The sequence below is a fragment of the Buceros rhinoceros genome, unplaced genomic scaffold, assembly GCF_000710305.1.
Source record: "Buceros rhinoceros silvestris isolate BGI_N320 unplaced genomic scaffold, ASM71030v1 scaffold7374, whole genome shotgun sequence".
NCBI classification, from domain to species: Eukaryota; Metazoa; Chordata; class Aves; order Bucerotiformes; family Bucerotidae; genus Buceros; species Buceros rhinoceros.
Window position 1 is genome coordinate 1 of NW_010410032.1, and position 26,121 is coordinate 26,121.

A 26,121-nucleotide genomic window follows, 5' to 3' on the forward strand; every position below is an offset into this window, starting at 1 on the left:
CGGAGGGGAACGAATCCTTTTTCAGGGAAAGGCTGTCTTTCCAAGGCATGCCCTCCGATCCCCTGCAAGGATTTATTCAGTACTGATTTGAGACCTTACCATTGACTATTCCACTTCTGTTTGCAGTTTTAACAGGAATTACTGCATCTTCGACATGATTTATCTAGAGAAGTGTAATGGACTTAAAGTATTTCTCTGGATGAAGAACAAGTAGTTGCCTAATTCATTTATTGGGTCTAGCAGTATAGAAGTTTATTGTGAAATATTGTCTGGGTAGGATGTATTTTAATAACTTCAACAGAACAGACACTGGGAGACCAACCAAATAATTTATCCAGAAGTTCATCTGCAGGAGAGGGGAAAGAAAAACAAAACTCACCTAAAAACATCCTGCATTAGGACAGAAACACTTCTCCCTCAGATAAAAAGTTTCAGATGTTGAACAGATTAAATGGCTGGAACTCTACTGTGAAACTAATGCAGAGATAGAATGATACATTAGAATAAGCGTTCCTACAGATGAAGCTAGAAACTATGTAAGAACATTTACCTCTTCATTATGAGATCTGATTCTTCTTTGCTTAACCCTACTTTTACAATAGATTAGTGGATTAATTTTGGATTGATTCAGATGGTGAGAATCACAGTGAGAGACTCATGGATGGCAAGGATGGGTGTTTTAGTATATCCCCATTTTGTAATGTGAGATTAATGTACAACCAGTTCATAGTAGTAAAAGAGGAAAAGAATAAAGATGAGGGATTCTGAAGCCCATGTGAAAAAATTGTTACTTGTGTATATTGCTGGCGGCAAGAAGGAAAAGGGTCTGATATAGAAGAGGCACAAAGAAGACGCAGATCACCCTCTTGCTTTTCTCTTTCATTTCACGTAAACTGAAGTGAGAAATTAGGAAGGTAATAAAGGAATAAAGGCAATGTAATGCTGTGTATACCTAATACAGACCTTCAAGGTCATTCCTGTATTCCATAGCCTCACCTAATATAAATCTTTGCTTTAGGTAGTGCTGGGCTGATTTAGATCCACAGAAATTCTGGCCCGCTGTCTCAAAAACCATTTCCAATCAGGGAAGATTGACCTTGTACTAAGTGATCTTATTAAAATGTAATATTATACCTTTTAATCAAGAAGGATGCCAGTGTACCTTTCTTGGACATAGAAAAATAGTCAAAAGTGATTTTTGTGAAATAATGATATGGTTTTGATTAAAGCCCACTGAGACAGGGTAGTGTAATTGCTGCCTTCCTTATAAGATATTTTTAAGAAGCCAGTCAATTCCTTTACAAAAGTAGATAATTTAAAGAATGAGATCTTTCACCTATGAAGTGTGGCCCTGATCAAAACACTATTGAAATCTGTGAAAACATTACCACCCCTGAAAAATCTCTCAATTTTGTTGTTGTTCTTGAACAAGTCCTAAGGCAGAGTATGTGTGCAGAGTATGTAGCTTGGGCTGCTTATTACCCGTTTCATGCAGACTGAATTTTTACAGTGTTTTTAAAAAAATAGAACCTTACTGTCTATACTTTTTTCTTCATTTTGAAATAGTTTGTTGTTGGAATGAAAGGGAAAGTGTTCTTACAACTTCCTTTTCATTCTCAAAATGTTATTAGATTTTAATACACTACTGATTTAAAACCTGTATTTGGCACTGATCTCTTTCATTTCCATTAATTTTTTTTAAGTAGTTTCACTTTCCTCCTTACAGACAGTCTAAGATTAAGAAGAAAATATGATTGACAAACATCTCTATATTGGAGTCAGTACTGATGTGTGATTTCTCCATTAAAAAATTAAAAAAAAAAATAGGAGTTCAAAGTGTTGCAGTGACTCTTTCTTAGCTAACGTACGCCCTCACAGTCCAGGGTCTCCAGTAGTTGTATTGATGGACCTGTTAAAACACACTGCTGCTTCTGCTCCACCAGCGCACCTTTCCTTTCCAAAGGTGCTGTGAAAGGGTTGGGTACTAGGACATGGCCAGGCCATTTACATGGCTCCGAGAGCTGGTAAATGCTGCTAGGTCTGCAAATTTGGAGCCTTTCATGGCTTGATGGATAACTGAATGTGAACTCTGTTCCCAGGGATGAGCTGTGATTTGTTTAATAAGGGTTAAGAGAAGAGACTACACTTGTTCTTGTTGCCATTCCTGCAATTATTCAGAATATGAACTCTGCTTGAGAGGGCTGGGTGAAGACGAGGTCAAAGTGGCTCTGAAGAGAAAGACAGCCAGTTCTCTCCCAGAAGTTTAGGACGCAAATAATTGACAATCCTTTTTTACTAATCTAAGCTTCTGAAACATCTATTTTCTTTTCTCCAATTATCTTGATTAGAATGCCTCCCCAAATGCTTCCTTGCCCTAAAGGCAAGGAGAAATCAGATATTAAGTTATTTTTGGGGAGAAAGTTAAATGATTAATTTTGTCTGGTTTATTTTCCATCCTGAGTTTTAGGGAAAGCTTTCTACCACTTTGAAAAGGTAATTTCTCAGGGGTATTTCTGGATATGAAATATACATCAGGCTTTATGTATCTGTATTACTTTAAAAATTGCTGTCTAATAGCAATTTGCATTGCTTTGGCCAGAACTGTACCACCTGGATAAACAGGGAAGAGTTGAAGAACAGGAAACTATTAAAGAAAAGGTAGAAAAAAGCTAAAAGAAAACACTTAGATTATAAAACAGACATAAGTTGTGAATATGTATTTTTAGTAAGCTCTGTGCTTGGCTGTTCTTGACTATAAAGTTTGCATCTGCATTTAAACAGCTTGTATATGTCTGAAATGAAATTCGAATGATTGCAGGCAATTCCAATTTTGCATGGGAAGTGGGAGAACAGCATGGTGAATCATGCGAGTTGTGAGCATCTCCGACAAAATGTTTCAGCTGTCAAACAGTTCAGATCAAAGGGCTGAGTGGATGAGCAGGGCAAGAGGTGTTGAGTCTCAGACTTTTAACCCCTGCTAGTTTTGTAAAAGGTGAGGAAATTGCTTACCACCCTCCCTCTGCACTGGTGCAGTGATGGTCTAGAGTTCAGCTGGCTGTTGTGGACATTGAGCTACCTCCTCTGAGGATCTGAGCTCACTTTCTGGCAGGGCTGTGCCAAATGCACTTGTCATGGCGGTAAGTTGCACAGGGGTGGTGGGAATTTCTCTGACGTTTTCAAAACAGAAGCCAGTATTTGTCTGTATCTTGTCAAGAATGGTCCTGCATCTTTCTTCGGAGGGATGAATTTAATGATGTTTTAATGCCTCATCTAGTCTTTGTTTCCTCTGATTTTTCTGATTGACTTCTAGGGCTAGCCAAACTCTAGAGAGAATATGGGGTGCCTGCATTTTCTGAGTGTGCCTAGGGCTGAATCTTCCCCTTTGTATGTTGAATAGCTATTCTTTCACGCATAAATCACTGTTCTGTCATACTCGCCTGCTGTGAGATGTTCAATGCATATCATCATTTACATTAAACCATTTACTTCAAGAGAATGTGTTATATTGCTTTATGAATTATGTTATCTGACATATAAGATTATGTTATGAATTGGCACTTAGAATATTAGAACAGTGGGATTTTTTATAGCTTGTGGTCATGATCCAAGAAGTAATTCATGCCTTTTCTTTAATAGACTTCACTGGTCAAAAGGGAAGCAGACATGAGAGTGTCACATTTTTACTACAGAGCCAGAACTTAGACAGAATCCTAATTAAGTAAAAATCTTTGCTGGTTTGCTTAAATCAGCAGCGTGTTCACATCTGGAGGAAGGACATAATTTTTTAACCTACGGCTCTATTGTTCTAACTCCTTTCTCACTTCATTTGTAATTCCCAGTCCATCTGAAGAGGCTGTCAGTGATTTCCCACTGTCTGAACAAGGAAGGCTTGCTTCCTGAACGGGTGACAATGATTTTGAGTAGAACTGGGGGAACTCTTTAGAGGAAAACAGAGTTCTAGGAGGTGTAATTTAGTGAGGAGCTTTTAACAGCAGCAGAGCACTCACTGTTCCTCTCTTTTCTCATTTCCTTTGTTCCCGTCGTCCAAAGGTTTAGATTCGCATTTAGGGAAGAATAAACTTGGTCTGGGAGCACATCACAGCACTTCCCTTTCTTTCTCAGGAACCCTGTGTGTTAAAATGTTAAACCCTTGTATTTTTTAAATGAGAAAAGTTAATATTTTTTTATAAAGTTGAGGATTTTGACATATACTCAGAAATAGAGGTTATTTCCACCAACCAGCCCTATTCCTCTTACATACAGGCCTTTAATAACTATATCACCACATATCAAGGTTCCGTTGTTACTTCCATACCTGTATATGTATGTTCAGATGAGTGTGAAGTTTAGTAAGCAGTACACTTGATGTAGAGAAAAAAAAGCCTGTTGCTTTCCCTTGATTGTCTGACTTCTAGGGAATATTTTTATTTTTGAGTTTGAATATAGATACATGATGAAAAGAAACTGGCACATAAAAAATAAGCCATCTGAATAAGTTAGCTTTTAGCATGTGTTTCTACCCATCTGGGTAGAACAGTCTGGCAGTCAGTCCCTCAAAACTTTTGAACTCATCACTCATCAAATCTACTAATATTCTCATCGGGAGTAAAGTTGTCTGAAGGAGAACCTTAAATTCCTATCAGTCTCACGAACATAAAAGAGGAGAAAAAGATCCTATTAATGGTATTCCTAAGGGAATGACTGACTTTAGGCTCTCTAAGCCATCATCTTACCCATCCAGGAGATGAACCTTTGGACAACACCAGATAGGAAATGAGACTTCATTGATTTTATTCCTCATGGAACTGCCTATTTCATGCTGTCTCTGGTCTATCAGACAAATGCAAAAAAATTTTTTTTTTTTTTTTGTGAGGGAAGACTGTACAGTGTCTAAAATGTAAGTTATCTCAACAGGGACCACAAGTTTCATACCTTGTTTCATATTTCCATATCAATGTCTGTAATGTGGATCTTAGCATTATAAAAGGATAAGTAACTCTCTTGTTATTTGCTTTCTAATTTCTTGTATCTGCACGAAGTAGAGCATAAGTTTCAGTATATATTTGCTACCACAGGGTCTCATAACCTGGTATGTACTGATAATATATGCATGATTTGGGAATCCTTGGTGGAGCTAACAGTTTTCAGCGTTTTCACCCAACAATTTTACCCTAAAGAAATGTTCATAACGCTGGAGACAAAGCACAGTATACCAAAGTAGCATCCATGTCACATAACTTCAACTAATACAAATTTATTTGCTGGCATTTCATATATCAATGTCTTGCCTGGAGCAGCAGATACCTGAAAGCTCTTCACATCGTTTTCGGTCATGTGACACTACCTTGCAGTATATGGCTGGGGACAGGGCTGTATATAACTCATTCTCAGATCATCCCAGGAGTGAATAATTTATTCTACCAAACCAGCTGTCTTACTCATGAGAAAAAAGGTTAAATACTGGTATTGCTACCAGTCGACCTGTCCATACATCTTTACTGTTTTGTCATAATGTTTAACTAGGAATGTCCCATTGTTCCTTACTTGATTTATATGCTTCCTGACTGCATTGACTCTATAGAGAGTAGCAATTCTTAACAGTTCTTCATCTCTGCTTAACACTCCTGAAGTTTCTTTTGTTTATTATGCATTCCACGTTTGATAGTTCAGCAGTGGTTCTCTCCACTCCTGCTGACTGCAACGTGTTGGCATGCCCAGTGTACCCATCAGTGATGCCATCTAACCTCTATTTTAAAAAGTATACATACACCCTGAATTTGCCCATCTTCTAAATACACAATGTGAAAAAGTCCTGGAGGGTAGAAAATTATTGCCCTATGCAAATATAAGATATGTTAAATCCTGAACTCACTAATTCTTACTAAATGTCTTCTCTATTGAGCAAGGCCTTCAAGTTTTTAATAACACTCATAAGTTAACAACTGTAGTTGCAATTCAAATGCACTTGATTGGAACCATAATAGTCCTTTCTTCTTATAATTGATCTGCTTCCCTGTGGCTTGTTGTCCTTAAAGTACCAAATGACGATCAAACATGTGAATAGTTATGAGTGCAATAGTCAGGAGGCATCCTCCTTTGCTCCATGTTCTGAAAGCTGCTGTCTGTCTTTTTTTTTTTTTTTGGTAGCAATAAAGGTTCTGTGCTCCAGAGATGTAGGTGAACCTCTTGATTTCTTCCTCTTTCATCCCATTTTTCATTCTTTGTTCTCCTTCTTAGGTTAAAATAGCTTGACTTTTTGGAAGTATACTGTTGTGCAGCTGATTATGATCAGGGTACAGAGGTACGTCTGAACTTGTGAAGAAGGTGGAAATAAAACTCAGCAATCCACTCACGCTAATTGGGGAAGTAAATCTTTCCACTTCTGCAGTTGGTGTAGAAAACATTTAACATACTGAACATACAGTGGAGACTCACAAAAACTGGGAAAATAACATGAGAAAACTCCAGTGTGAAGTTTTTTGAGCACTGTAGGTCTCATAAATTTAGAACCGTTCAGTCCTTAAACTGGATCATTTTTTTAATGTTAGTATGTAAATTCAGAGTCCTCTTTTAAGGCTGTAGGTTCAGACTCTTGTTCATATTTCATTAAGCTGGAAATAGGCGTCACTGCCACAGCATTCCATTCCTTTTTGTAAACCTGGCAGCTGAGCAGCTGAATATAATAACTAACTAACTAAAGGGATAGGAGGTTAGTAGTAATCTCATCCATCAGCGGAACTGATTTTCCCCAGAAACCATCTGCTCCAATCACCAGAAAATTGTGCAAGCGTTGTATTTTACTTCTTAATACCCAAGATGGAGGGTTTTTGCTATAAAAAAAGCCAACTTAGAGGCCAAATGAGCAATCAACAGATTGATAGCTGCAGCCTCTGGAGCAACATCTTGGCTGGTGGAATGTATGTCTGATCTATGAGGAACCCTGGAAGGTGTAAGTAGAGGTTTTCAGTGATTATGGTGAAACTGCCCAGAAGGTGTGACGGATAAACCGTGACTATTGGAATATACCAAAGCATAGCGATACCTTTACGGAGAGAGACTGCCTCAGTGAGTATCCACACGTCATTGGCAGAACTATAAAGTTGCTGATTTTGCAGGCGTTTCTTCCTCGGCTTGATAAGTTAATATATATTGTTTAACATGATAATGTAGCAAGCTGTTGTTTTGTGGTTCGAAAACCAGCTGCATTTGATTGATGCCAGGAATGGAAATATTTATAAAATGACACTGAATCAGAAGTAGTTGGTTTACGGGTCTGGGGAAATGAATCTTTTATGAAGAATAAAACTTTATGATGAAGGAGTAATCCTGAGGAAGCGTGCATCTTGAATGGAGCTCTTTAAGAGCGGATGTATGCTGTGAAGCCTTTTAAAGTAAAAAATTGTGTCACTCTACTTTTAGGAAAGATATCTGTGTAAACATCATCTTTGGTGGTGGTTCAATCCCAAATGTATGGACATGTGTGTTCTCTCTGAACACCTCTACTAGGATAGGAAAGTTGTTCCCTGGAAATTCAGCTATCTGAGTTCTCCAAAAGGTCCCTGGCCCATAGTAGCAGCTCCTCTGGTCGTTTTAGCCATGCGAGCATCTAAGCGGTGTTTGAAGAGGTGCAGTTTTCTGTAGCAATGTTCATGAACAGAAAGCAGGAACAACCTTATACAGACGGTACTAATGCATAGTGACATCTAATTATTACATGCATTTTTACTTCTGTTATATCAACTTGTCAGATTAGAATAACTTCAGCTTAAATGTAAATGCCACTTTGATGGCACTTGGAAAGCAGTATCTCAAAACTTTGGAGAGAAGCACCACAGAAACAAATGGACCTAATCCTCTACAGCTTTCCTCCTGGAGCCAGCATCTCCTGCACAATGACTGTAAAATTCAGCTCCTTTGAGTGGCTGGAATGTCTTATCTGTATGCACCAGAGGAATGATTGCACAGAACAAGATAATGTCCAGTGACTTGAAAGGTTAAAGAGCTGCAGCTGGCAAATCAAAATCAGATTTAGCCATTGTATTAAGCCAGTTATATGCCAGAATAACTAGAGATTTGGGGATTTACATCTGATGTTAAAATCTACAAGTGCCTTTCATGTTGTTATCATCAGAAATATTTCAGTAGAATTGTCTAGGACAGCTGTATAAATAATATTTCTACTTGAGTATATATTTTAATCAGTTTCTAAATCTCTGCTGAACATCATCTCCTCTAATAGATTAATAATGGTAGCAACTGTATAGTTATTTAAAATATAGTCTAATGCACTCTAGTATAGCATCTTGTTAAAATGCATTTTTCAAATGTAACAAACCCCATTGAATTTCACTTGTACTTGGACATTAAGATCCCTTGAAGATTTGCCTTAATTCTCATTTATGTCATTGAAGTCTTGTGACTTAGGAGAGCTTCATGCAACACATTATCTAATATGAATATAAATAGCCTTCTCAAAATTCAATAAATGTCTAAAAATTAGCACAGTGTGTTGCAAAAAGGGGGTGAATCTTCGTTCTTCAAAACAGAAAGCTGCTTTTTTTTTTCTTTTTATTTCTTCAGAAGTCTCAGACAAAGTAGGGAAAAGTATCAGGGCTAGCATCATCTTGTAATATTGGAAAACATGGCATGGTATCCAGCAGTAAGCTGCTTTTTGAGCTGTCTGACCTTTAATCACTGGTGAATAAAACCAACATGCTGTCAGATCTCTGTTATTTTTCTCAAGGGGGTAACTCTACCTGAAGTAGCAATGAAGCAAAACCTCTGAGAGCTTATATTCAAGGTCACTACAACAAGAGGCAATGCTTTGTACTCTGGGAAATACAGCAAAAGAAAAAAAGAGGAAACATATCTGAACAAGCCACTTGTGTTTGTGTAACAGTGAACCAAGCAGTTGTTATGTCAGCCTGTAAATGAAGCTGGGTTTGTTTTCACTGTTACCACAATATTTCATTTTTATTTGATTTTTAAATGCTCTGTGCCTCAAGACCATCACAAAGAATATAAACTCCCTGTTTATCACTGTACATGAATGATACGTATTTCCCTTCTGCAGGGACTTCCAATGAAATGTCTTAGGCTTTTTCTGTACCAGAAGGTTTTAACCCCTTGTTATTTTGCAACAAAAAGCTATGTGGATACTGAGAACAGACCATATGGTCTTACAGGCTGTTAAGAGATGAAAACGCTATATTTGAAATGTTTTCAGTGATATTTTATAATAATAGTTGCCCGCTGGAAGTCTGTGGGTGAAAAGAAAGAACGGGTTATCCACCACATAAGAGTTAATCTCTCGCAAAGAATTATCGCTAACTTGGACATTGCGGTTCACGCATTAGATAATGGGGTTTCAGTGCTAAGCTACTTAAATGTAAATTGTATAATTGAGGGAATATGATAAATCGTTTCAGTTGGGACTTATAGGGAGAAGAAGGGATACCTTCTCAGAGTCCTGATTTGCATGAAATTTGCTATTATCTTTCCCATTAATTTATTACTTTACTTTGATTCATCATTGAAACTAGTTTGTTGATTTGATGAGGACTTTTTTGTTATTTGGTAGGATTTTATTCTTTCTTCAGGACAATATTACCAGGCAATACTTCAGTCTTGGTGTGATGAGATATTAATTCTAGTTAGATTTTTTTTAAACAGTGTTTATATTTATACCTATAAATGAACTGATTAAAAAACCTTAATGGTCTAGGGGTGAATAGCTCTTGGTTCAGCCCAGGTGTCCAATTACTTCCTTTCTTCAGTTCTCAATGTACTGTGCAAAACAAGGAAAAGGCTAAAAGGATGCTATGACAGAATGTTGTAGGCTGTGTCAGCCTCTGGTGTGCCTGCCTAAGGGAGGGGGAAAGACTTGATCCTGTGATGCAGGAGTATGTGTTCCACTTGCTAAGTAGGGAATTGGCAGCATCTCAGATTCCTACATCATGTAGGAACCTGTGCAGTCAACAGTGTGCGCCTTATTGCCTGCTACTGCAGAACTGTATGTTAGAGGATTTTCCTGTTCAAAAAATGTTCAATAAACCTTCATCACTTCAAGGATAGCCTGGCAGTAGAGGAAGTTGTTTTGTTTTGTTTTTTCCATTGAGACTGATACCATAATCCCCTGGATTTGTACAAATTGTAATTACAATAATGTAGGCTTTAATCATTATAAATTTTCTGACTGAAATTATAATGTCCAACCAATTCTGAAACTTAGCGAGACTTTAAAGTGAAAATGGAGTTCTTTTATTTCAGTGTTGTCACCTTCATTATAAGTACCATGTGGACTTTCCAGCTGTAGAATTTAAAGCTAAAAAGATAGCTCTGTAGTTCGTTTAGTGAAATGAATTTAATATGGATGGCAACAAAGCATTCAAATAGGGGAACTCATGTTAGAGTCATAAGTCTGCTGCAAACCAGAAACACTGGTGTTTTGTTGCTGGCTCAGTAGCAAGTGCAAATGGTCAGGTGAAAGTCCTTAGTGGTCTTGAAGAGAAAATTACAGATTGTGCCCACCTGGTTCTCCTCTGCGAAGGCAGCATAATTTTAGTGTTCTGCTAACTGCATTCTGTTGTCTGCCCGCCTTCCCTGTAGGAACCACTGTGATGCGTATGACAGCGTTTGATGCTGATGACTCCAGCACCGACAATGCTCTTCTGCGGTACAACATCCTCAAACAGACACCTACCAAACCATCACCAAATATGTTCTATATTGACCCAGAAAAGGGAGATATTGTTACAGTGGTGTCCCCCGTACTGTTGGATCGTGAGGTAAGTGAATATTTTCCTATTGCCCATCTGATGTTTTAATGTTTGTGCCTACAGTTGTCTTTTGTGATGTGAAAAGAGATTTAGAGTATTGCAGGGGTGGGGATCCAGCTGTTTAAATTTGAGGAGTCTTTTAAGAGTTTTGTTTATTTCTCACTTAGCTGTAAGAAGCTATATGCTGTGATCAATATTTATAAATCTAGTATTTAGTAACTTCTGAGCAAAACATTTAGTGTTGGATGGTGAGACCAAAGATCTCAGGAATGAGTGGAATTCAACTTAGAGTTACCAACTGATGGTTTGGAAGTTAAAAAAAAACCCCAAAAAACAAACCTAACTGTGCATATAGCTTGCTGTGAGATTGTTAGTTTGGTGCTTTAAATCCATTTCTAGAGTTTTATTTTTATTGAGTGGACTTAATGGACTAATTAACTTAATAGCCTGTGGACAAAAAATGAAAATACAAGAAAGGACTGTTAAAGCGACACATAGTCTGCAAGTGGTTTTAAGGTGAATTACCACAGTGTCAAAATCTACGTTTATTATAGATCATTAACATTAGGAGAGCATAAATTGATAACAAAGAATGCTTAGGTATGATCATTTTGTGTTCAGAAGATAATAAAGCAGAGCAAATATGTAAAGACAAAGGTTTAGTTATCAGAGTATATGAGATCTGGGCACCAATAGAATGATAACCTAAACAGTTACTCTATAAATGAACATTTCCTTCAGTTCTGTAGCCCCGTGGGCTCTCAGGTTCCTGGAGTCAACAGGTTCTTTTCTTACAGGCGATTTCAGGTATGTGCTGAACTTGTCTTCCAAGTTGGCTAGATAAAGGACTATCCTATGTTATCAATATTCAGCACGATATTTTTTATTTTAGCCAGATGAAAATGATCCCCATACCACTTCCTATTTTGGGTGAGTAGATTTTTTGCAGGCTTCTCCAGCTGCAGATATTTCATGGGTAAACCAGGCACATACTCCAGATGCATAGTGCAGTAAAACTAAGATCCTGGGCTGTCATACTTGTGTGGCTGGCCACAGAATCATGCCCCAGTTAAGATTTATGTACTCACTACCTTTTTGCCTCAAGTTTCCCTTCTGAATTCATTGTTTCAGCTCTAAAGCTTTATACTGTTTTCTAAAGCCGGTTTGGGTATTTTTATTCCTAACCATTCCCCAGATTAAACCAATTTACTCAAAATTAGAAAATCAATGGAAGGGAATGAACAGGCCTGCTTTTCCTAGTATCTTCCAAAGGTCGCTGGTGATTCATGAAATAATGATGCTGTCTCATACAAGACGTCTGGCCTCAATCGAACGGGTATTATGGCTGGGTAGTATATCCTGACAGCAAGATCTGAGTTCCTCATGATTTTTAATAATAGCCGATTCAATACCTTTACTTTGAAGGTGACATGGCAAGCCGCAGTCTTGTTGAAACTGCAAAATAATTTTTGTTGCTGCTGCAAATGCTGTATGTTTCATATGCCAGGGTGTTGGGCTGTGTATTGTTTTAACACTAAAACCAAGCATTATCTGCAGTTACAGGACAATATTAGCCTGGACTTTCAGGTGAAAGATTTGGGAAAAAGTATATTTTTCCATTTCTACATAAGCTAATCTGTGTTGTGCTCTCTGTTATCTTTGTGGGTTCAGCCTCTTCTCTCCCTTCCTGCTTATGTATGTCTTGTGTGGAAACTAGTAGTCACGCCTCCTTTGTTAGATCTGTGGAGTTAGTTAGGTCAAAGATGTATTATTTTTATTTATTTTTAACCGTAATAGCAGCTTTTAGGGACAAGTGGCCTAATGATCCTACTCAGAATAATTCTGCATAGCAACATAATCTTAATACTATATAAATAACTCTTCTGTATTTCTGTGTAACTCATGAAATGGAATTATTGTAATAAAATTGTCTGCCTCAGGTGGTGAGAGATAGGAGGAGAAAAAGTCTGTCTATCTGCTGCTTAGGGAATAAGGTAGCTACATACCACCAGGCCTGAAGACTCACCTTCAGGATGCTGAGAAGTTGGTGGGCAGGAGGGATGACTACTTGCCACTCCTCTGTAGGGTATCAGCTGATTTTTTTATTTTTTTTTTTTTTTTGGTTAATGTTTTCCATTGCTTGAAAAAGAGCATGAACATTGAACAACTCAGCTGATCCTTTTTGAGGACTGGGGTTTGAGTCAGCAGTATTTGCAGTATTTTGCTCATGAATGTTATGCACAGCATTTACATGGGGAAGGGCAGGGGAAAGGTGAGTTTCTGCTGGGGAATTCCGCAGCTTCAGAAACTGCACAGATTGGTCCTGGTGAATTTGATTATTTATGACTGCTGATTCAATCCAGCAGCTTCCAGATTTTACTTAAACTTCAAATTGGGTCAATTTTTCTGTCATTTTGCTAGTTCTATTTATTTTCCGTTTGAACCTTACAAGTGAGTATCTGTCAAAAGCGGATTATTCTTAGTTGTTCCTTGTAGATGTGCTGTGTAAAGCTGTGTGAGCCCTGGACACCAATTAAGAAACCAAATTAAAGCAAAAATTTTGCTAGGATAGACATGGAGAAGAGAGATCACTATTTCTCATTAATCATATGTATATGCAGCAGAGGCTGATAGGAACTCTTTTAAAGCATGTTAAAATACTGATTAAAATTATTCATGTTTTCCATCTCTTCTGGTAAGTTTTACTGCTGCTTGGATCTTGATGCTTTTGAGAAACTTTCCATTTCATTTAAGACAAACTAGTTGAATATAAATTCTTAGGAACTTTGTTTTGTTTTTAATTTTAATAATAATTTATTTCATGTTTGTGCATTAGAGGGAACAGGACATCTGGGTATTGCTCAGTGGGAGATACTGAGGTGTGGAGATACAAAGCATCTGGCAGATTTTGCACGTACTGAATAGTCCATATTATTTTTCCATGCTTCAACATTTTCAGAGAAGTTGTTATGGCATAGCCTCAGAAATTCTTGTTTCAGTGGAGAGAATCAAAATACAGGTATTTACCCTAAAGTAAAATAAAATTTTGCCATCAAGAGAGCACAGTTGTTATATCAAATTGTGAATGTGTGTGGGAGAACCTTAGCATGTGTAAGTAAATATCTAGGTTTAAAATTTTAAGGAGATGAAAATCAAATCAAACAGTTTTCTTTTTTTTTGTAGAACCCACTTTAGAATTTAAAGTAAATTCTATGTAGTCACTTTTCAAAATAAAATTAAATTTAAAGGAAAGAAAGAAATCTCAACTGTACATCTGCTTGTTCTTTTATCTGTACAGAATCAGCTGAAAATTAAGATAATTTTGTTAGAGTCCTACACACCTTCGAAAGGTCTTTTTCTGTGAATGACATTTATTAGGTCACTTGCTAAGTTGAGAGTCTGGAGATAGGAATGCTCCCTGGTGTGTTATATGACCTCTCCTTCAGATGCTGTTCCAAAGCTCTTCCGCGCATAAGGCAGCGGAAGGAATATGTAATGTGAACGGCACTGCTCTCTCTTTGGGGATATTTTCTTGCACTGTCTAGAAACAAACAGGTTGTCTTAAGTCTTTTCTTCGAGTCACTTGTTGGCTTTCAGATCCCCAAGCTAGCTATTTTCTTTTATTAACTTTGAGAGTAATTGAATGGCTGTTTGATTTAGCACGCACGGGTGACAGTGTGTGCTTTGGAGCTGTTTCCATAGTATAGTATCACCTACAAAAGCATTAAGCAGAAAAGCCATTCTCTCCACTATGCAGAAAAAAAGTGTGTGTAGGAATCCCACAGATTACATCCAGCAAGCTGCTGAGTGCTTTTGGTTTCTGTTGACATCTGCTGACGGAGGCCGAGTGCTTCCTGCCTCCAAGGAAAGCCTTAGCACGGTGCAGGATTTGTATTGATATACCAGTGTAGTTTTATTAATAAATTTCTCAGTTTCAAAATTGTTTCCAAAAGTGTACGATCCTCAAGGTTTGCAGCAAAACTCAGATAATGTCTCAAAGAACATCCATTTTCATTTGCAGAAGGCAGGTAAGGACGTATTTTTGAAGATTAATGTGGTTTTTTTTTTTCTTGTGGGAGTTGGGCATCCTTGAATGTGTCAGCAGTAAAGATTGAAGAGTGTTAGGGGGCAAATTATACCTTCAGATATCCAATGGAGAATTTTGATTCATAAATTAAGAGGAGAAGGATGCCCTCCATAAAAGTGTATGGTCTGAATGACCTGAAATAGAGTGCAACAGGAAAACAAAAAAAAAAAAGGGAGGGGGGAGGGGAGGGCGTGGGGGATGTGGGAGGAAAAAAACCTTGAGGAAATGTCCTGAATTCTATATTTCAGGGATGGAGAGTCCACTTCAGAGTCACACTTCCCTGCACTGAAAGAAAGATAACACTCCTCGTGCACTGGAGGAGAAAAAGCTTGTACTTTTGTAGAATCAGCTCTTAAATTTCCTTTATGGATCAGTAATCAGTTTTTCTGCTTACAGTGCCCCCACTTACAGTTGTCAGTGTTACAGACCCCTCTGCTCTGCCAGAAAGTAGCTGTATGACTTGTATAAATTTTATACGACTGAAGTACTATAAGAAAGCTGCCACCACAGTAGCTTAAGTGAAATATTTCCTTCTCACAGCTTGAAGAGTAACACGTGGGAGGAATACGTTTGCTTTTGACAGGAACTGCTGTGCATAATTACAATTAAAGTTAACAAATAGTTTGAGATATCTGCTAAATGCTGGACTGTATAGTGTCACACGTTTTTATACACCTCAAGAAAATAAGTACCAGCATTCTGTGATTTTGAGAAACCCTGGGCTAGGTTCAGTTAAACGAAATGGAAGTTCTCCAGTGAGACTGCCCCTCGGTATGCCCGTGCAAGCCCTGCCAGCACTTCACCAAGCAGGAACTATATTCGGTAACCATTTGAACCAATCTTGGTGCATCAACCTACCATTGTTTGAATTGTACTTTCCCTCTCTTTATTACTTGAGTCTTACACGGAGCTGAAAGCCTTATGTTATAAAGGATAAACACTCGTGTTTTTGTGGACCACATGTAAGAACGTAATGGCTGGCTGAGCCTCCTGCTTAACCGGTGACTCTAAGCTTTAAACCTCAGCTGCAACAAAAAGCAGTGTGTAACAACTAGCAAATACCCATTGCTGTCCGTGTTTTGATGAATGACTGTATGGTGGCGAGCGATTTTTCAAGTCAGCCACAGCCCACCAATACATATTCACCAAGACACCGCTCGCACGGGGGAATGGATGTTTGCATAAATGTTCTTTACAGCGTGCAACCAGTTCTGCTGCGATAAGTAAATCACAGCGTTCTTGTTGATAGGGCTTAACTTCTCTGAAGGGGTAGCAGCACGAAATAGAAAAAGCTTGTCCACTTCTGCGTATGGACACTAGTCTCTTTATCCATATCTTCCATTTTGGAGATATGTGTCTTAAACAGTCAATATACTTATTACCTACTCGATCTAAATGCAAATGCTGAACCAACAGTGCACTCTCATTTTTAATGAAAAGATATTAATCTTTTCAGCAAGTGCATTCCACATTTGATCTTCATATTAACCTCTAAAATATTCATATTTACAGTGATTGTGGGAAAACACATACCTTGGAGCATATCAGCTCTGAGTTGGAATAATTGTATCATTTTGTCTTGCCTTCTCTGACAGAATTCCCACTTGCACACCTTTAACTTGTTTTGCAATATAGTAGATTCCACAGCTGGACCTTCAATTTCTATGGTTTGGAGTTTTTTAGTGATAGATACGGCAATATCTCATACTTCTTTTCTGCTTAAAATGCAAGATAAACAAGGCATTCATCCTTTTCCCTGGACTGATGCATTTCTTATACTGTGGTTTCTGATGCCTGTGAATGCGAGGAGCAGTGGGTCTTCAGTGAGAGAAAAAGTGGTGGGTCTTCATCTCTTCAGAGATTATTTCTTAGTCCATTCTAGCTCAAATATTAGAAAAGTAGAAAAATGAGAGAAGAAAGATTCCAGCTGTAATGTTAACTTATGAGCAAATGGTCAGAGAGATGAAAAGTGCTTGTTAGTGAGATGTAAACTATTTGAAGTTAAGTTTATGACGAACTTTCCAGCACTTGGGCTTAAATGTCCTCAGTGCGAAAGAATCTGATTTTACTAGATGTACCTGTAATTCTATGTTTCTCATGAGAAAAAGCCCATTAACCCATTGTTAAATCTTGAAAGGGGTTGTACAATAGAGGTAAATGAAAGTAAAAATGATATGCCAAAATATCAGTAGTACCATTCAGGTTAGGAATAGTAAAATTTCCCGTTGCCAGAACACAGGAAAAATTGTTCGTTTGAAAAAACGTTTGATCTGCAAAAGTCCATAGTGGGAGAACTTCTGCAAATCTTTCATTACATTGTTATTATCTCTTTCTACTTTCATTTTATTCAACACATAGTTTGGTAGACTTTGTAAAAAAAAAAAAAAAAAAGAAGAAACAAAAAACCTTACAATAATGGAGACCACATTTTCTTTTCTATAAAAAGCTGTGAGGGATGACCATGTCACACCAGGATCTCCACAGGCAGCCATTTCAGTGCAAGGTTATTGACTCTTTCTGGGCAGGGAGTATAAGATCAAAATCACAAGGCAGATAAATCACTGCGTGACTTTTCTTCAAAATACTAAGCACAACATGTAAAATTCCCACCTCTAGAAAAAATAAAACCGTTGGGTGACCATTTGCTTTTTTTGTAACTGGAAGGCTCTCTGAATGTGCTGCTGCTTACACTCTCTGTCGGGTATTTACTTTTCCCTGCTCTGAACCGAGTAGGACCAGCAGCAAAACCTTAGTGCCTGCTGCTGCTCCCCTCACGTGCTTGCGTTGGCTCCTTTGTGTAGCTTGGTGAAGCCAAGCAGGTTTTTCTTTGCAGTCCCAAGCTCTGGCTTGTTGGCAATAACTTTGTAGGTAGAAACCCCTGGACATTACATTTATCACCCTCCCAGATCTGCTGGCTGAAGTCCATGGGTGGATGCTCCTTTACAATTCCATCCAGTACATCCAGCCCAGTACATGGGCTACTTGCTGTGTATGCTTCTTAAACTTTTTTAACTGTAGGTTGCAGGTGAGATAAATGAGAACCACTTAACAGGCAGAGCTTCTGCAAGGATGTGTTTCCCTCCTCTGTGTAAATGAACCACGTGAAATCCCAAGCCATCTCTCAAAAGAGTCTTTTTCTACTTGCTTTCTCTGTGTTTCCTCTGATACTGAGGGAAGTAGAAAGAGCATTCCCAGCTCTTCATGAGAATCTTGGATTTAGTTCTTAGGTAGGCTACGGCCTCTCCATTCCTCTGGTGTGTTATCCACCTTAGTATGAAAAACAGGAGGTTCTCAGCTATTGATAACTCCAAGCATCTTTTAAAAATATATACTCCTATACTAGCTTACCTTCTGGAAAAGCTCCATATTTTCCATGGGAAAATTGAATATGATTTTTCAAACTTGCAGTTCTCCATAGCTGCACTGAGAAATATTTATATTCTGTCTCTCACGTTTTGGGTTAGGAATTTTGGTATCACTAGCTCCCATGGCAGATCATTTGCTGGTCCTCTGGACATGTCACTCATCTAAACATCGCGAGTTTCTCTGACACTGATGTATTACAGACAGATTTAAAAAATGTCATCTTCAAGATGCTTGCTAAGAGCGACACAGAGCGTGGCAGCAGCTGCCCATGTACTTTGAATAGAGGCTGATAACTGAAATCTTATCTCTTTAGGCTAGAGTTTCTTTATTTAAAAAATTGGAAGGAATATTAGCCCTATGGATGTTTAGAAGCTAAAATCCCACTGTGACATATGACAATCTAAAGGGGGGGAAAGAAGTGGTGTACTTATAACAAAAACTTCAAGTGGCAGGTTTCTAAATGCTGGCATATCTTCTGCTAGTATGAAGGGGCTGACATCCACTAAAGTTCAGCTACAACAGAAGACACTAAAATTTAGAAATTCTAGATTGGAGACATACCATGTGTTTGGTAGAAGTCTCAGGCAATGGTTTCAGTTCAGGAGGAAGAGTATATGTAGGAGAAGTTATTTAAAATATGCTGGTTTGTAGGAGATTTTATCTTAATGCCATCAATGAGAAAATTCTTTCTCTCCAAATTCTGCCTAGCTGTACCTGCCCATTGTGCTGGAATATCTAATTACAATTCCATGAATTAATGGGGAGGAGGGGTATTTTAGCTTTTACTCTTGTATTCTTTTTGGCTTTTGTGAAGTATTATGTAGCATTTTCTATTTAGTTGTGTCAACATCCCATAGTCCTCGGTGTGTATTATTGTGTTCTATAAAACTCTACCCAAAGTTAAAAAAAAAAAAACCTCTTAGACTACACGAACAGCATTAGTTTTTAGTTTTCTGTCTATATACACAGTAAATAAATTAAAACATAATCCGAGAAGGCAGAATTAGAATAATATTGGTATATTTGATTGAATTATACTTTTTAGTTCTTGGTATAAACACAGGTAAATACACCAAAATATCTTGAAGAAACATTCCTTTGAAAGAGACCTAGAGATGGATAAATTACTGAATTAATTACGTATAAATGTAAAAAGTCACGTTAATGAAATTCTTCTCTGCTTCTCTTTTGGCCTAGAGAACCTGCTAGTCTTTCACTTGTAATACATTTTCATAGTTACATACTGTAACTTTTTGCCTATTTGTTTTCATTTTTGATATATGAAGCAAAGTGTGAAATTTGAAATCTTAATTAAAATATAGCTGGAACACCCCAGAGAGACTAGGGACAGCCTTTGGATCTGTTTGTAGTTGTAGATGTTGGACATTACATCTATAATACGTACATATAAACGTTTCATTTATGCTTTAGGTTTCGAGCTTCTGAAGTCACTCAATCGTGGTTGATTACTCTAGAACTGAAGAAGTTCTGTTTACCACAGAAAGAGTAGCCTTTGCTTTACATACATTATCTACTTTTTAGATATGGCTATGAAAGTTCCCTAAATGTTTGATTTTTTTCCTTGCTGGAAGATCACTGAATTCTCTGCCAGTGATCAAAATGCTGCCTTTTATGCATATAATTCGGTTTTGATGATTACTTTTTACAGTTTGCCTTTGACATCTTTAATTTGATCTGTCTTGGATCCTGCCATGGATTTTTTTTTTTAATTTTTTTTAAGGCAACTCAATTTCCTTGAGAGGAAATCCATAAAGCATAATTTTCCCTGCAGAACGTGTATAAGTTGACTCCTTCAAGCCCACATATAAATCACTCTTAAGGGAAGTCATTGCTCAGTCAGAAAAGTGATTTGTAAACACTTTGGGGTTGTGCCATATTATACTACTATCTTTAACTAGATACCTCCATCTGAAATACAAATCCTGCCTTGTAGGTTGATGGTACCACAGAGTAATATTTATGGATGTTGACTTTTCTTTTTTTGACATACAACATCTCACGACTTCACACTATGTGGCCTGGCGCTGCTTAATTATTGATTTTTAGAGTATTAGAATTACCATTTTAGAATAGAGTCATTAGATGAAATGTTATTTTCAACATAAGAATTTAATATCTTTGCCACCTTAATTTTACTTTGTAGTATTTATACTAGGACGTTGCCTTGCATGAGGTTGGAAAGCACCCTGAGACAGGCCACGGCTGATGTGTGTGGTAGTGCTGTCAGGGGAGGAGATTATGGTCTGTGAGATGGGGGATAATTCCACTGACAATCAGGAGAACGTTTCAGCTTTAAGGGTCTGCAACAGAAAAGAGGCCCTAGAATCTGGTCTTTGCTTCTGCAGTGAAGAGGAGGGGAAGTAAATTTTATTCTAAATGTATTTCAATTTAATAAACATCTGTCATGTATATTTAAAACTGCCATTTCAGGATTGTAATTATATCATCTGAAAATAAGTCCTCCTCAAAAGAGAATTGAAGTGACAGGCTGAAGAAAATGAAACATGACGTCGCTCGTTCTCCTTTCATCCTAGAGCTAAAATTCATATTAATTTTCTTCTTGCCAGAAAGTGTTTTAATTGGAAATTAATTTTGATTGCAGTTTTCAGAGAAGAACGGGATTCTTCCCGTTGTGTGTGTACAGAAGTTGTTCAAAGTCTCCAAAATATTTTACTAAATTAATCGTTTGCAGATACTTTAAATAGTTGACAGCTGTACTGGTAATTTTAAAGAAGCTTAAAAAGTTAAACAACCTGAGATAAACATAAAGATTTTCACCTTTTTTGCTGTTGTTCCTCAGCACCTTTGCGTGCAGCCATGTTGTGTTTGTTGCTATAGTTACCTTCTTGTTGGGAGAAATGGATATTTGATATTAGCAGCAACTAGACTGTACAAATTAGATATGCTGCTTCAGTTCAACTTAGGTTGATCACAATTGTTTTATAGCTGAATTTCCTTTAAAAATGTTGAAGAAAAGTTATGGAGCCATATTGTTATGGGAGGTACAATTCTCTATAGCCCTACAAGTTGATTCACACTCACACCACAGTCCTCTGATGAACTAAAAGATTCTAATAAAATTTTCTTCTAATACCCTTTCATTTTCAGCTTTCAGGTTGCCTGTAATAGGGGTTTCTCTTATTATATCTCAATCTAAACATGACAGAGGCCAATGGCAGTCATGCCATGGCCAGCACAGATGGTGGCTTTCTGCACTGAAACAGAGTGACCGAGCCTGCAAGGGATCAAATATAGGTGTTGGCCTAATATCTCACTTCTGAATTATTTCTCTCTGGCATAATGCTTTGTTGATACCTGATTTATCGTCGGCAGACAGTGAAGCACCAGAAGGTCCAGGACCGCAGCTCCAAACACCTGTCCAGGTGTCAGTTTAGTTAGACAGGAGAAAGGCACTTCAGTGTGTGCATGAAAATCTTTGGCAGAAAGTGACTTGAGGAAGCGTGTTGCTCTGAGGCGTGTTCATGCCATGCTTGAGAAGTGACAGAAACCCTGTTGACTGCATTATCTTTCATTACCCTAATTTCTGTTGTCTTAGAAATTCCTGAATCATCCCTGTGTACTTTCATTAATATATCCTTGATAAAATACAAAACTTAGAGAGACAAATTGAAGCAAGATCACCATTTCCCTTGAGGATTTCTGCCTTTTAAATGAACCACGAATGATAGATAGGAAGAGCTGAAATGAGAGAGGGATTTCCAGGGGAATTTGTCACAAGTGTACCCTCTATAGTGGAATTAAATGTTTGAGAATAGAAAAGAAAGACAGTAAAATCTGTGCTGATGGTAATAAAGGTCTGATTCAGGCTTTCTTGAGGTAACTGGGAAGTGGTCTCCATTGATTCTTGCAGCAGGATTTGCAGTGGGTCCGAGGCAGCTGTGCTACTGAACAGGGGAATTAGATATAGCAGGGCTTTTTGCTGGGCTCTTGACTTCTCGCTATAGCCGAGTTATAACATTAAGGCATGATGTTGCTGCCTCAGAGAAAAAATAATCACCAGTTTCTGTAACTGCTCCACTTTTAAAGGTAGCACTTTCAGATAACAACGGGTAAAAGCATTGCTTTCAGTAATGTGGCAAAAGAGCTGGTTTGAGGAGGTTCAGCCAAGCAAGCAGTGTGGTTAGTTAGAAAATTCCAGCACTTCAAAATAGATTGTCTTTTCAAGCCTGCTTTTTCTAGGAGACCTGGAAGGGTCTAAGTCCAACAAGAACATTTCTGAAACAAGAATGCTAGGAGTTTGTTTGGTTTGGGTTGTGCTTGTAGCAGAGCAGGTGAGGCAGGCCGTGCTGCTCCGTCAGGTCCCCGTAACACAAGGGTAGTGTGGTTGTCCCCAGCCACTTGTCTGGCACATTCTTATGCTTCTAGAAGAATGCCGACCCACCCCATCTTCAATGCTGCATCTGTCTGTGCACTAGCCCCTACATCTGGCATAGCAAGAGGCTAACCCAGCGAGAGACCTTGGAATCATCTCACAGAAATGCCTGTTGTCTCCCAAAACTGTTGCTGGGATAGAACCACGCGTGGCTGAGAAGCGGGACAGGAAGCAAAGCCTTTCTTTTTCGGCTGTGCTGCTTCGGGTAATCCTCTCCCGTAGGTCCACAACTTACTGTCACTTATGTACATACTTTTATTGATATAAATCACTCCTCCTTTCAAACACCTGGAAACTTAACTAGAAACACAGTGGAGAGATTGCATGTAACAGTGCTTTACCAAACTTTTCAGCACACCCCATCCCCCTCCAAAAAACCCAAACCGACAACAACAACAACAAAAAAAACCCTGAACAAAGCCTCGAGAGTTATGCTCTGTTTCATCCAGCAGAAGAACAGCAGATAAAGCTGGCAAAACACTTTTACCTCACTGGGCAGCAGCTGTAATGTATCTCAGATTGTACAGCCGCTCTGAATTTGCTGGACACGGCTCTGGCTCTGTGAAGTGCATTGATTTCTGAGTAGAGAATGACACAGGTGAAGGCGCTTTCTCCCTTGTAGAAAATGCCCTTAGCACTATGTCATCAGTGACAATATGGCCCTTCTTCCCCAGAGACTAAGAAAAGAAATTTATTTCTTACAGAGGAGAAAATTTCCCTAGAAATAGCTTCACGCCTGCAGTGGATTTTCCATCTTGTCTAATTTGTTAAGGTGAGGTTTTCCTAAGAACTGTCTTCAGGTGACAGGAATTCTTTAAAATTCAGTTCTTTGGGTACACTGGAAGTAGGGAGGATGCAAAATTTATTGGCTAACGAGGATCCTCGAAGTAGTAGTTATGAACTGCCCAAGTATGTATAGATTTGTGTATATATATATAAATCTATATAGGTACATACACATACACATTTTTTTTCCGTTTTTGTATTGAGAGATCTTCGAAAGATGTTTTATAACTGCCTTGCCTTGAACTGGACAACGGGGCACAGAATTTCCTATGGTTGCGGTGTGGCTCTCGTATCTTAGCGTGCAAGGTCAATGGCATCACGTGGAAAGGTGTAGATGCAATTAAACCAAGCTTTTACTAAAGCAGCTACAAAACTGGTGGCTCACAACCGGATTGGAGAGAGGAAGTGATCTTTAAAAAACAAAAATAGAGATTTAAATGAGCAGAATTTCTCTTCAGCTGTAAAGCAGGTCTTGTCTCCTTCCAGGTGGAAGCAGCGAGCAATGAATACCTGGATTCAAAGTTTTAATAGGAACTCGTGCCTTTCTAGGCATTTCCGCTGGCATCAGTGTATCAGCTTGTTATTTTCTCCCTGTAGTTCATGTATCATATTGAGTTTATCAGCCTCCATGTGAGGCAAAGAGGATTTGATTACATGATCTGACGTGTCGCTGTTACTTTGGGGAGGCCAAGGGTTTGATGATTTGATCTTAGCGACTCGGTAAGTTACTCCTACTTGAAGGGACAAGATTTAAATTAAACTGAGGATATTCATTTCCAATAGATAAAGCAAAATATGTTTTTCTTTTTTCATCCCTACAATAATAGAAAGAAGCATGTAATTTTTGTTTCATGAAGATGGAAGGCAGAAAAATGACACATTTTGGAATATAAATTAAGAATTTAGATGACATTTTGAGGAAATGGATAAGCTGAAGATGCCTTGTGCTTTAGTTGGAGCAAAGCCTGTCTTTTCTAATCCTCTGCAGGGAAGATAAATTATGTAGTATAATTCAGACTATTACTGATAAGTGTAATGGATCAAACAGAATATTCGAAGTTTCAATGAATAGTAGTGCGAAAGGTAACTTCCTAAACACTTTCCTATTTTCTGAACAGCCCATCTGAGAAAGTAATAGACGGTATCTTTAAAACAAATCATACAATGCACTGTGGCAAACATACTAGAGTATTCCATATGATTTTAAACATATTTTTCACTCAGTTATAAATATTGGAGGAAATTGGAGAAGTCTGTTGTAACGTTTTGCTGATATCTCCTACTCATATATGGGCATAATGATAACCACTCAAAGATGTGATAGCTGATTTAAAGTTTACAGGCAGAAAAGAATCTCTTGCAAATAGAAAGTACAGGCTAAGAAATGAATAGTTGTTTTGTAAGAATTCTAGGAGGAAATAATGAGTGGAGAAGAAAAATAGTAACAAATACAAGTTGTTCAAGAATTTGTGAGGGGTTTCACAGTACCTAATTTAGGCTTTTGAGCAAGATGTGCTCCTGTATAGCCAATGAGGAGACGGCAGTTTGGATCTTAGGTATGTTACATAGTCCACTACAAATGCCTGGTCGTCTCCGCTGACACATGGCAAGCCAGAAAATGCTTAAAAATATTAGATGGTACGAGCCTTCTCATAGCAGACATGAGGGCTCTCATTGGCTACTGCAAGAAAAGCAGCATGGGAAAAAAGACCCCAGGACAAATTCTGTTCTGCATGATCACTTCATCTCTCAGAAATACTGCCGTGTGGCTTTTTCACTACTGTGCAAACACCTGGAGAGGTACAATCCTGTATATTCAAAGTATCAGTCACATGAATTCAGATGAAAGTAGTTCTAGGATTTTCTTCTTCATTTTGGCTTTTAGCTCAGAGTACGTCTGAAACTCTGAAGAGTGCAAAGATTTTGTTTCTGTGGTACGTGGATTATATTATCTAATAACAATCTGTCATAGCAGAAAAGAATAACAACATCCTTACCACATAGAAGACAGTGCTTCATCTCCAAAGAGCCTCAACCAGTCACATAATTTGTGGCTTTGGGGTTTGTCTACTTGTGAAAGATTCATGAACGCTTCTCCTGCTGCTGTCTGCATTCGTCTGGTTCTTAAGTAACATGAATTAAGAATTGCTGTTCCTGTGCCTTTTTTGTCGTGGTTGTTGAATACTGTTCTCAAGTTGCTAGGCTGGGACCGAGCTAATGCAGAACAATCCATTTCTGCTTTCCCACAATTCTGCAGTAAGTTGCATACTGACGTTGGTAGATGTTGACCAAGGAAAGCACAACTAGGGTTTATCTCTTTGTTCAGCTGTTTCCTGCAGCAGGGAAAACCTCAAATGGCCTGTCTATACACCTATGTTTTCCTGTGTAATCCGTCTCTGGAAACAATCCGTCATGTGTATAACGGTCTCCTCAGGAGGACCAGAGGCTCCAGTGATGGTGGCACACTGATTTATTCCTGTGCTAATCCTTGTGTTTTTGGCAACAGAATATTGGTGGTAAACAGTACATTAGAAATTTATGTTTTGAGGTACTAACAGGATGGGTGATGACAGAATAAAAAAGCCAGGCTTTGAACTATTTGTCTTAAAGCTATTTTCTCTACTGCTTCTGTTTATTTTCCTTTTTCTCCTGAAGTTCTAGTCTGATAAATAATTACTTTTTACTGGCTT

The 26,121-nt window shown here is 38.1% G+C and overlaps 1 protein-coding gene across 1 annotated transcript in view; it reads left to right on the forward strand.

The window, feature by feature from the left end:
* Nucleotides 1-10,549: 10,549 nt before the first annotated feature.
* The window catches only part of CDH13 (cadherin 13), a gene marked incomplete at its 5' end in the record, with an annotated part of 144,361 nt that continues 128,789 nt past the window's right edge, over nt 10,550-26,121 (forward strand). Inside the window, one exon of the mRNA XM_010135446.1 lies at nt 10,550-10,787. Within this exon, the coding sequence (XP_010133748.1) occupies nt 10,550-10,787 (238 nt within the window). The remainder of the gene's footprint in view (nt 10,788-26,121) is intronic.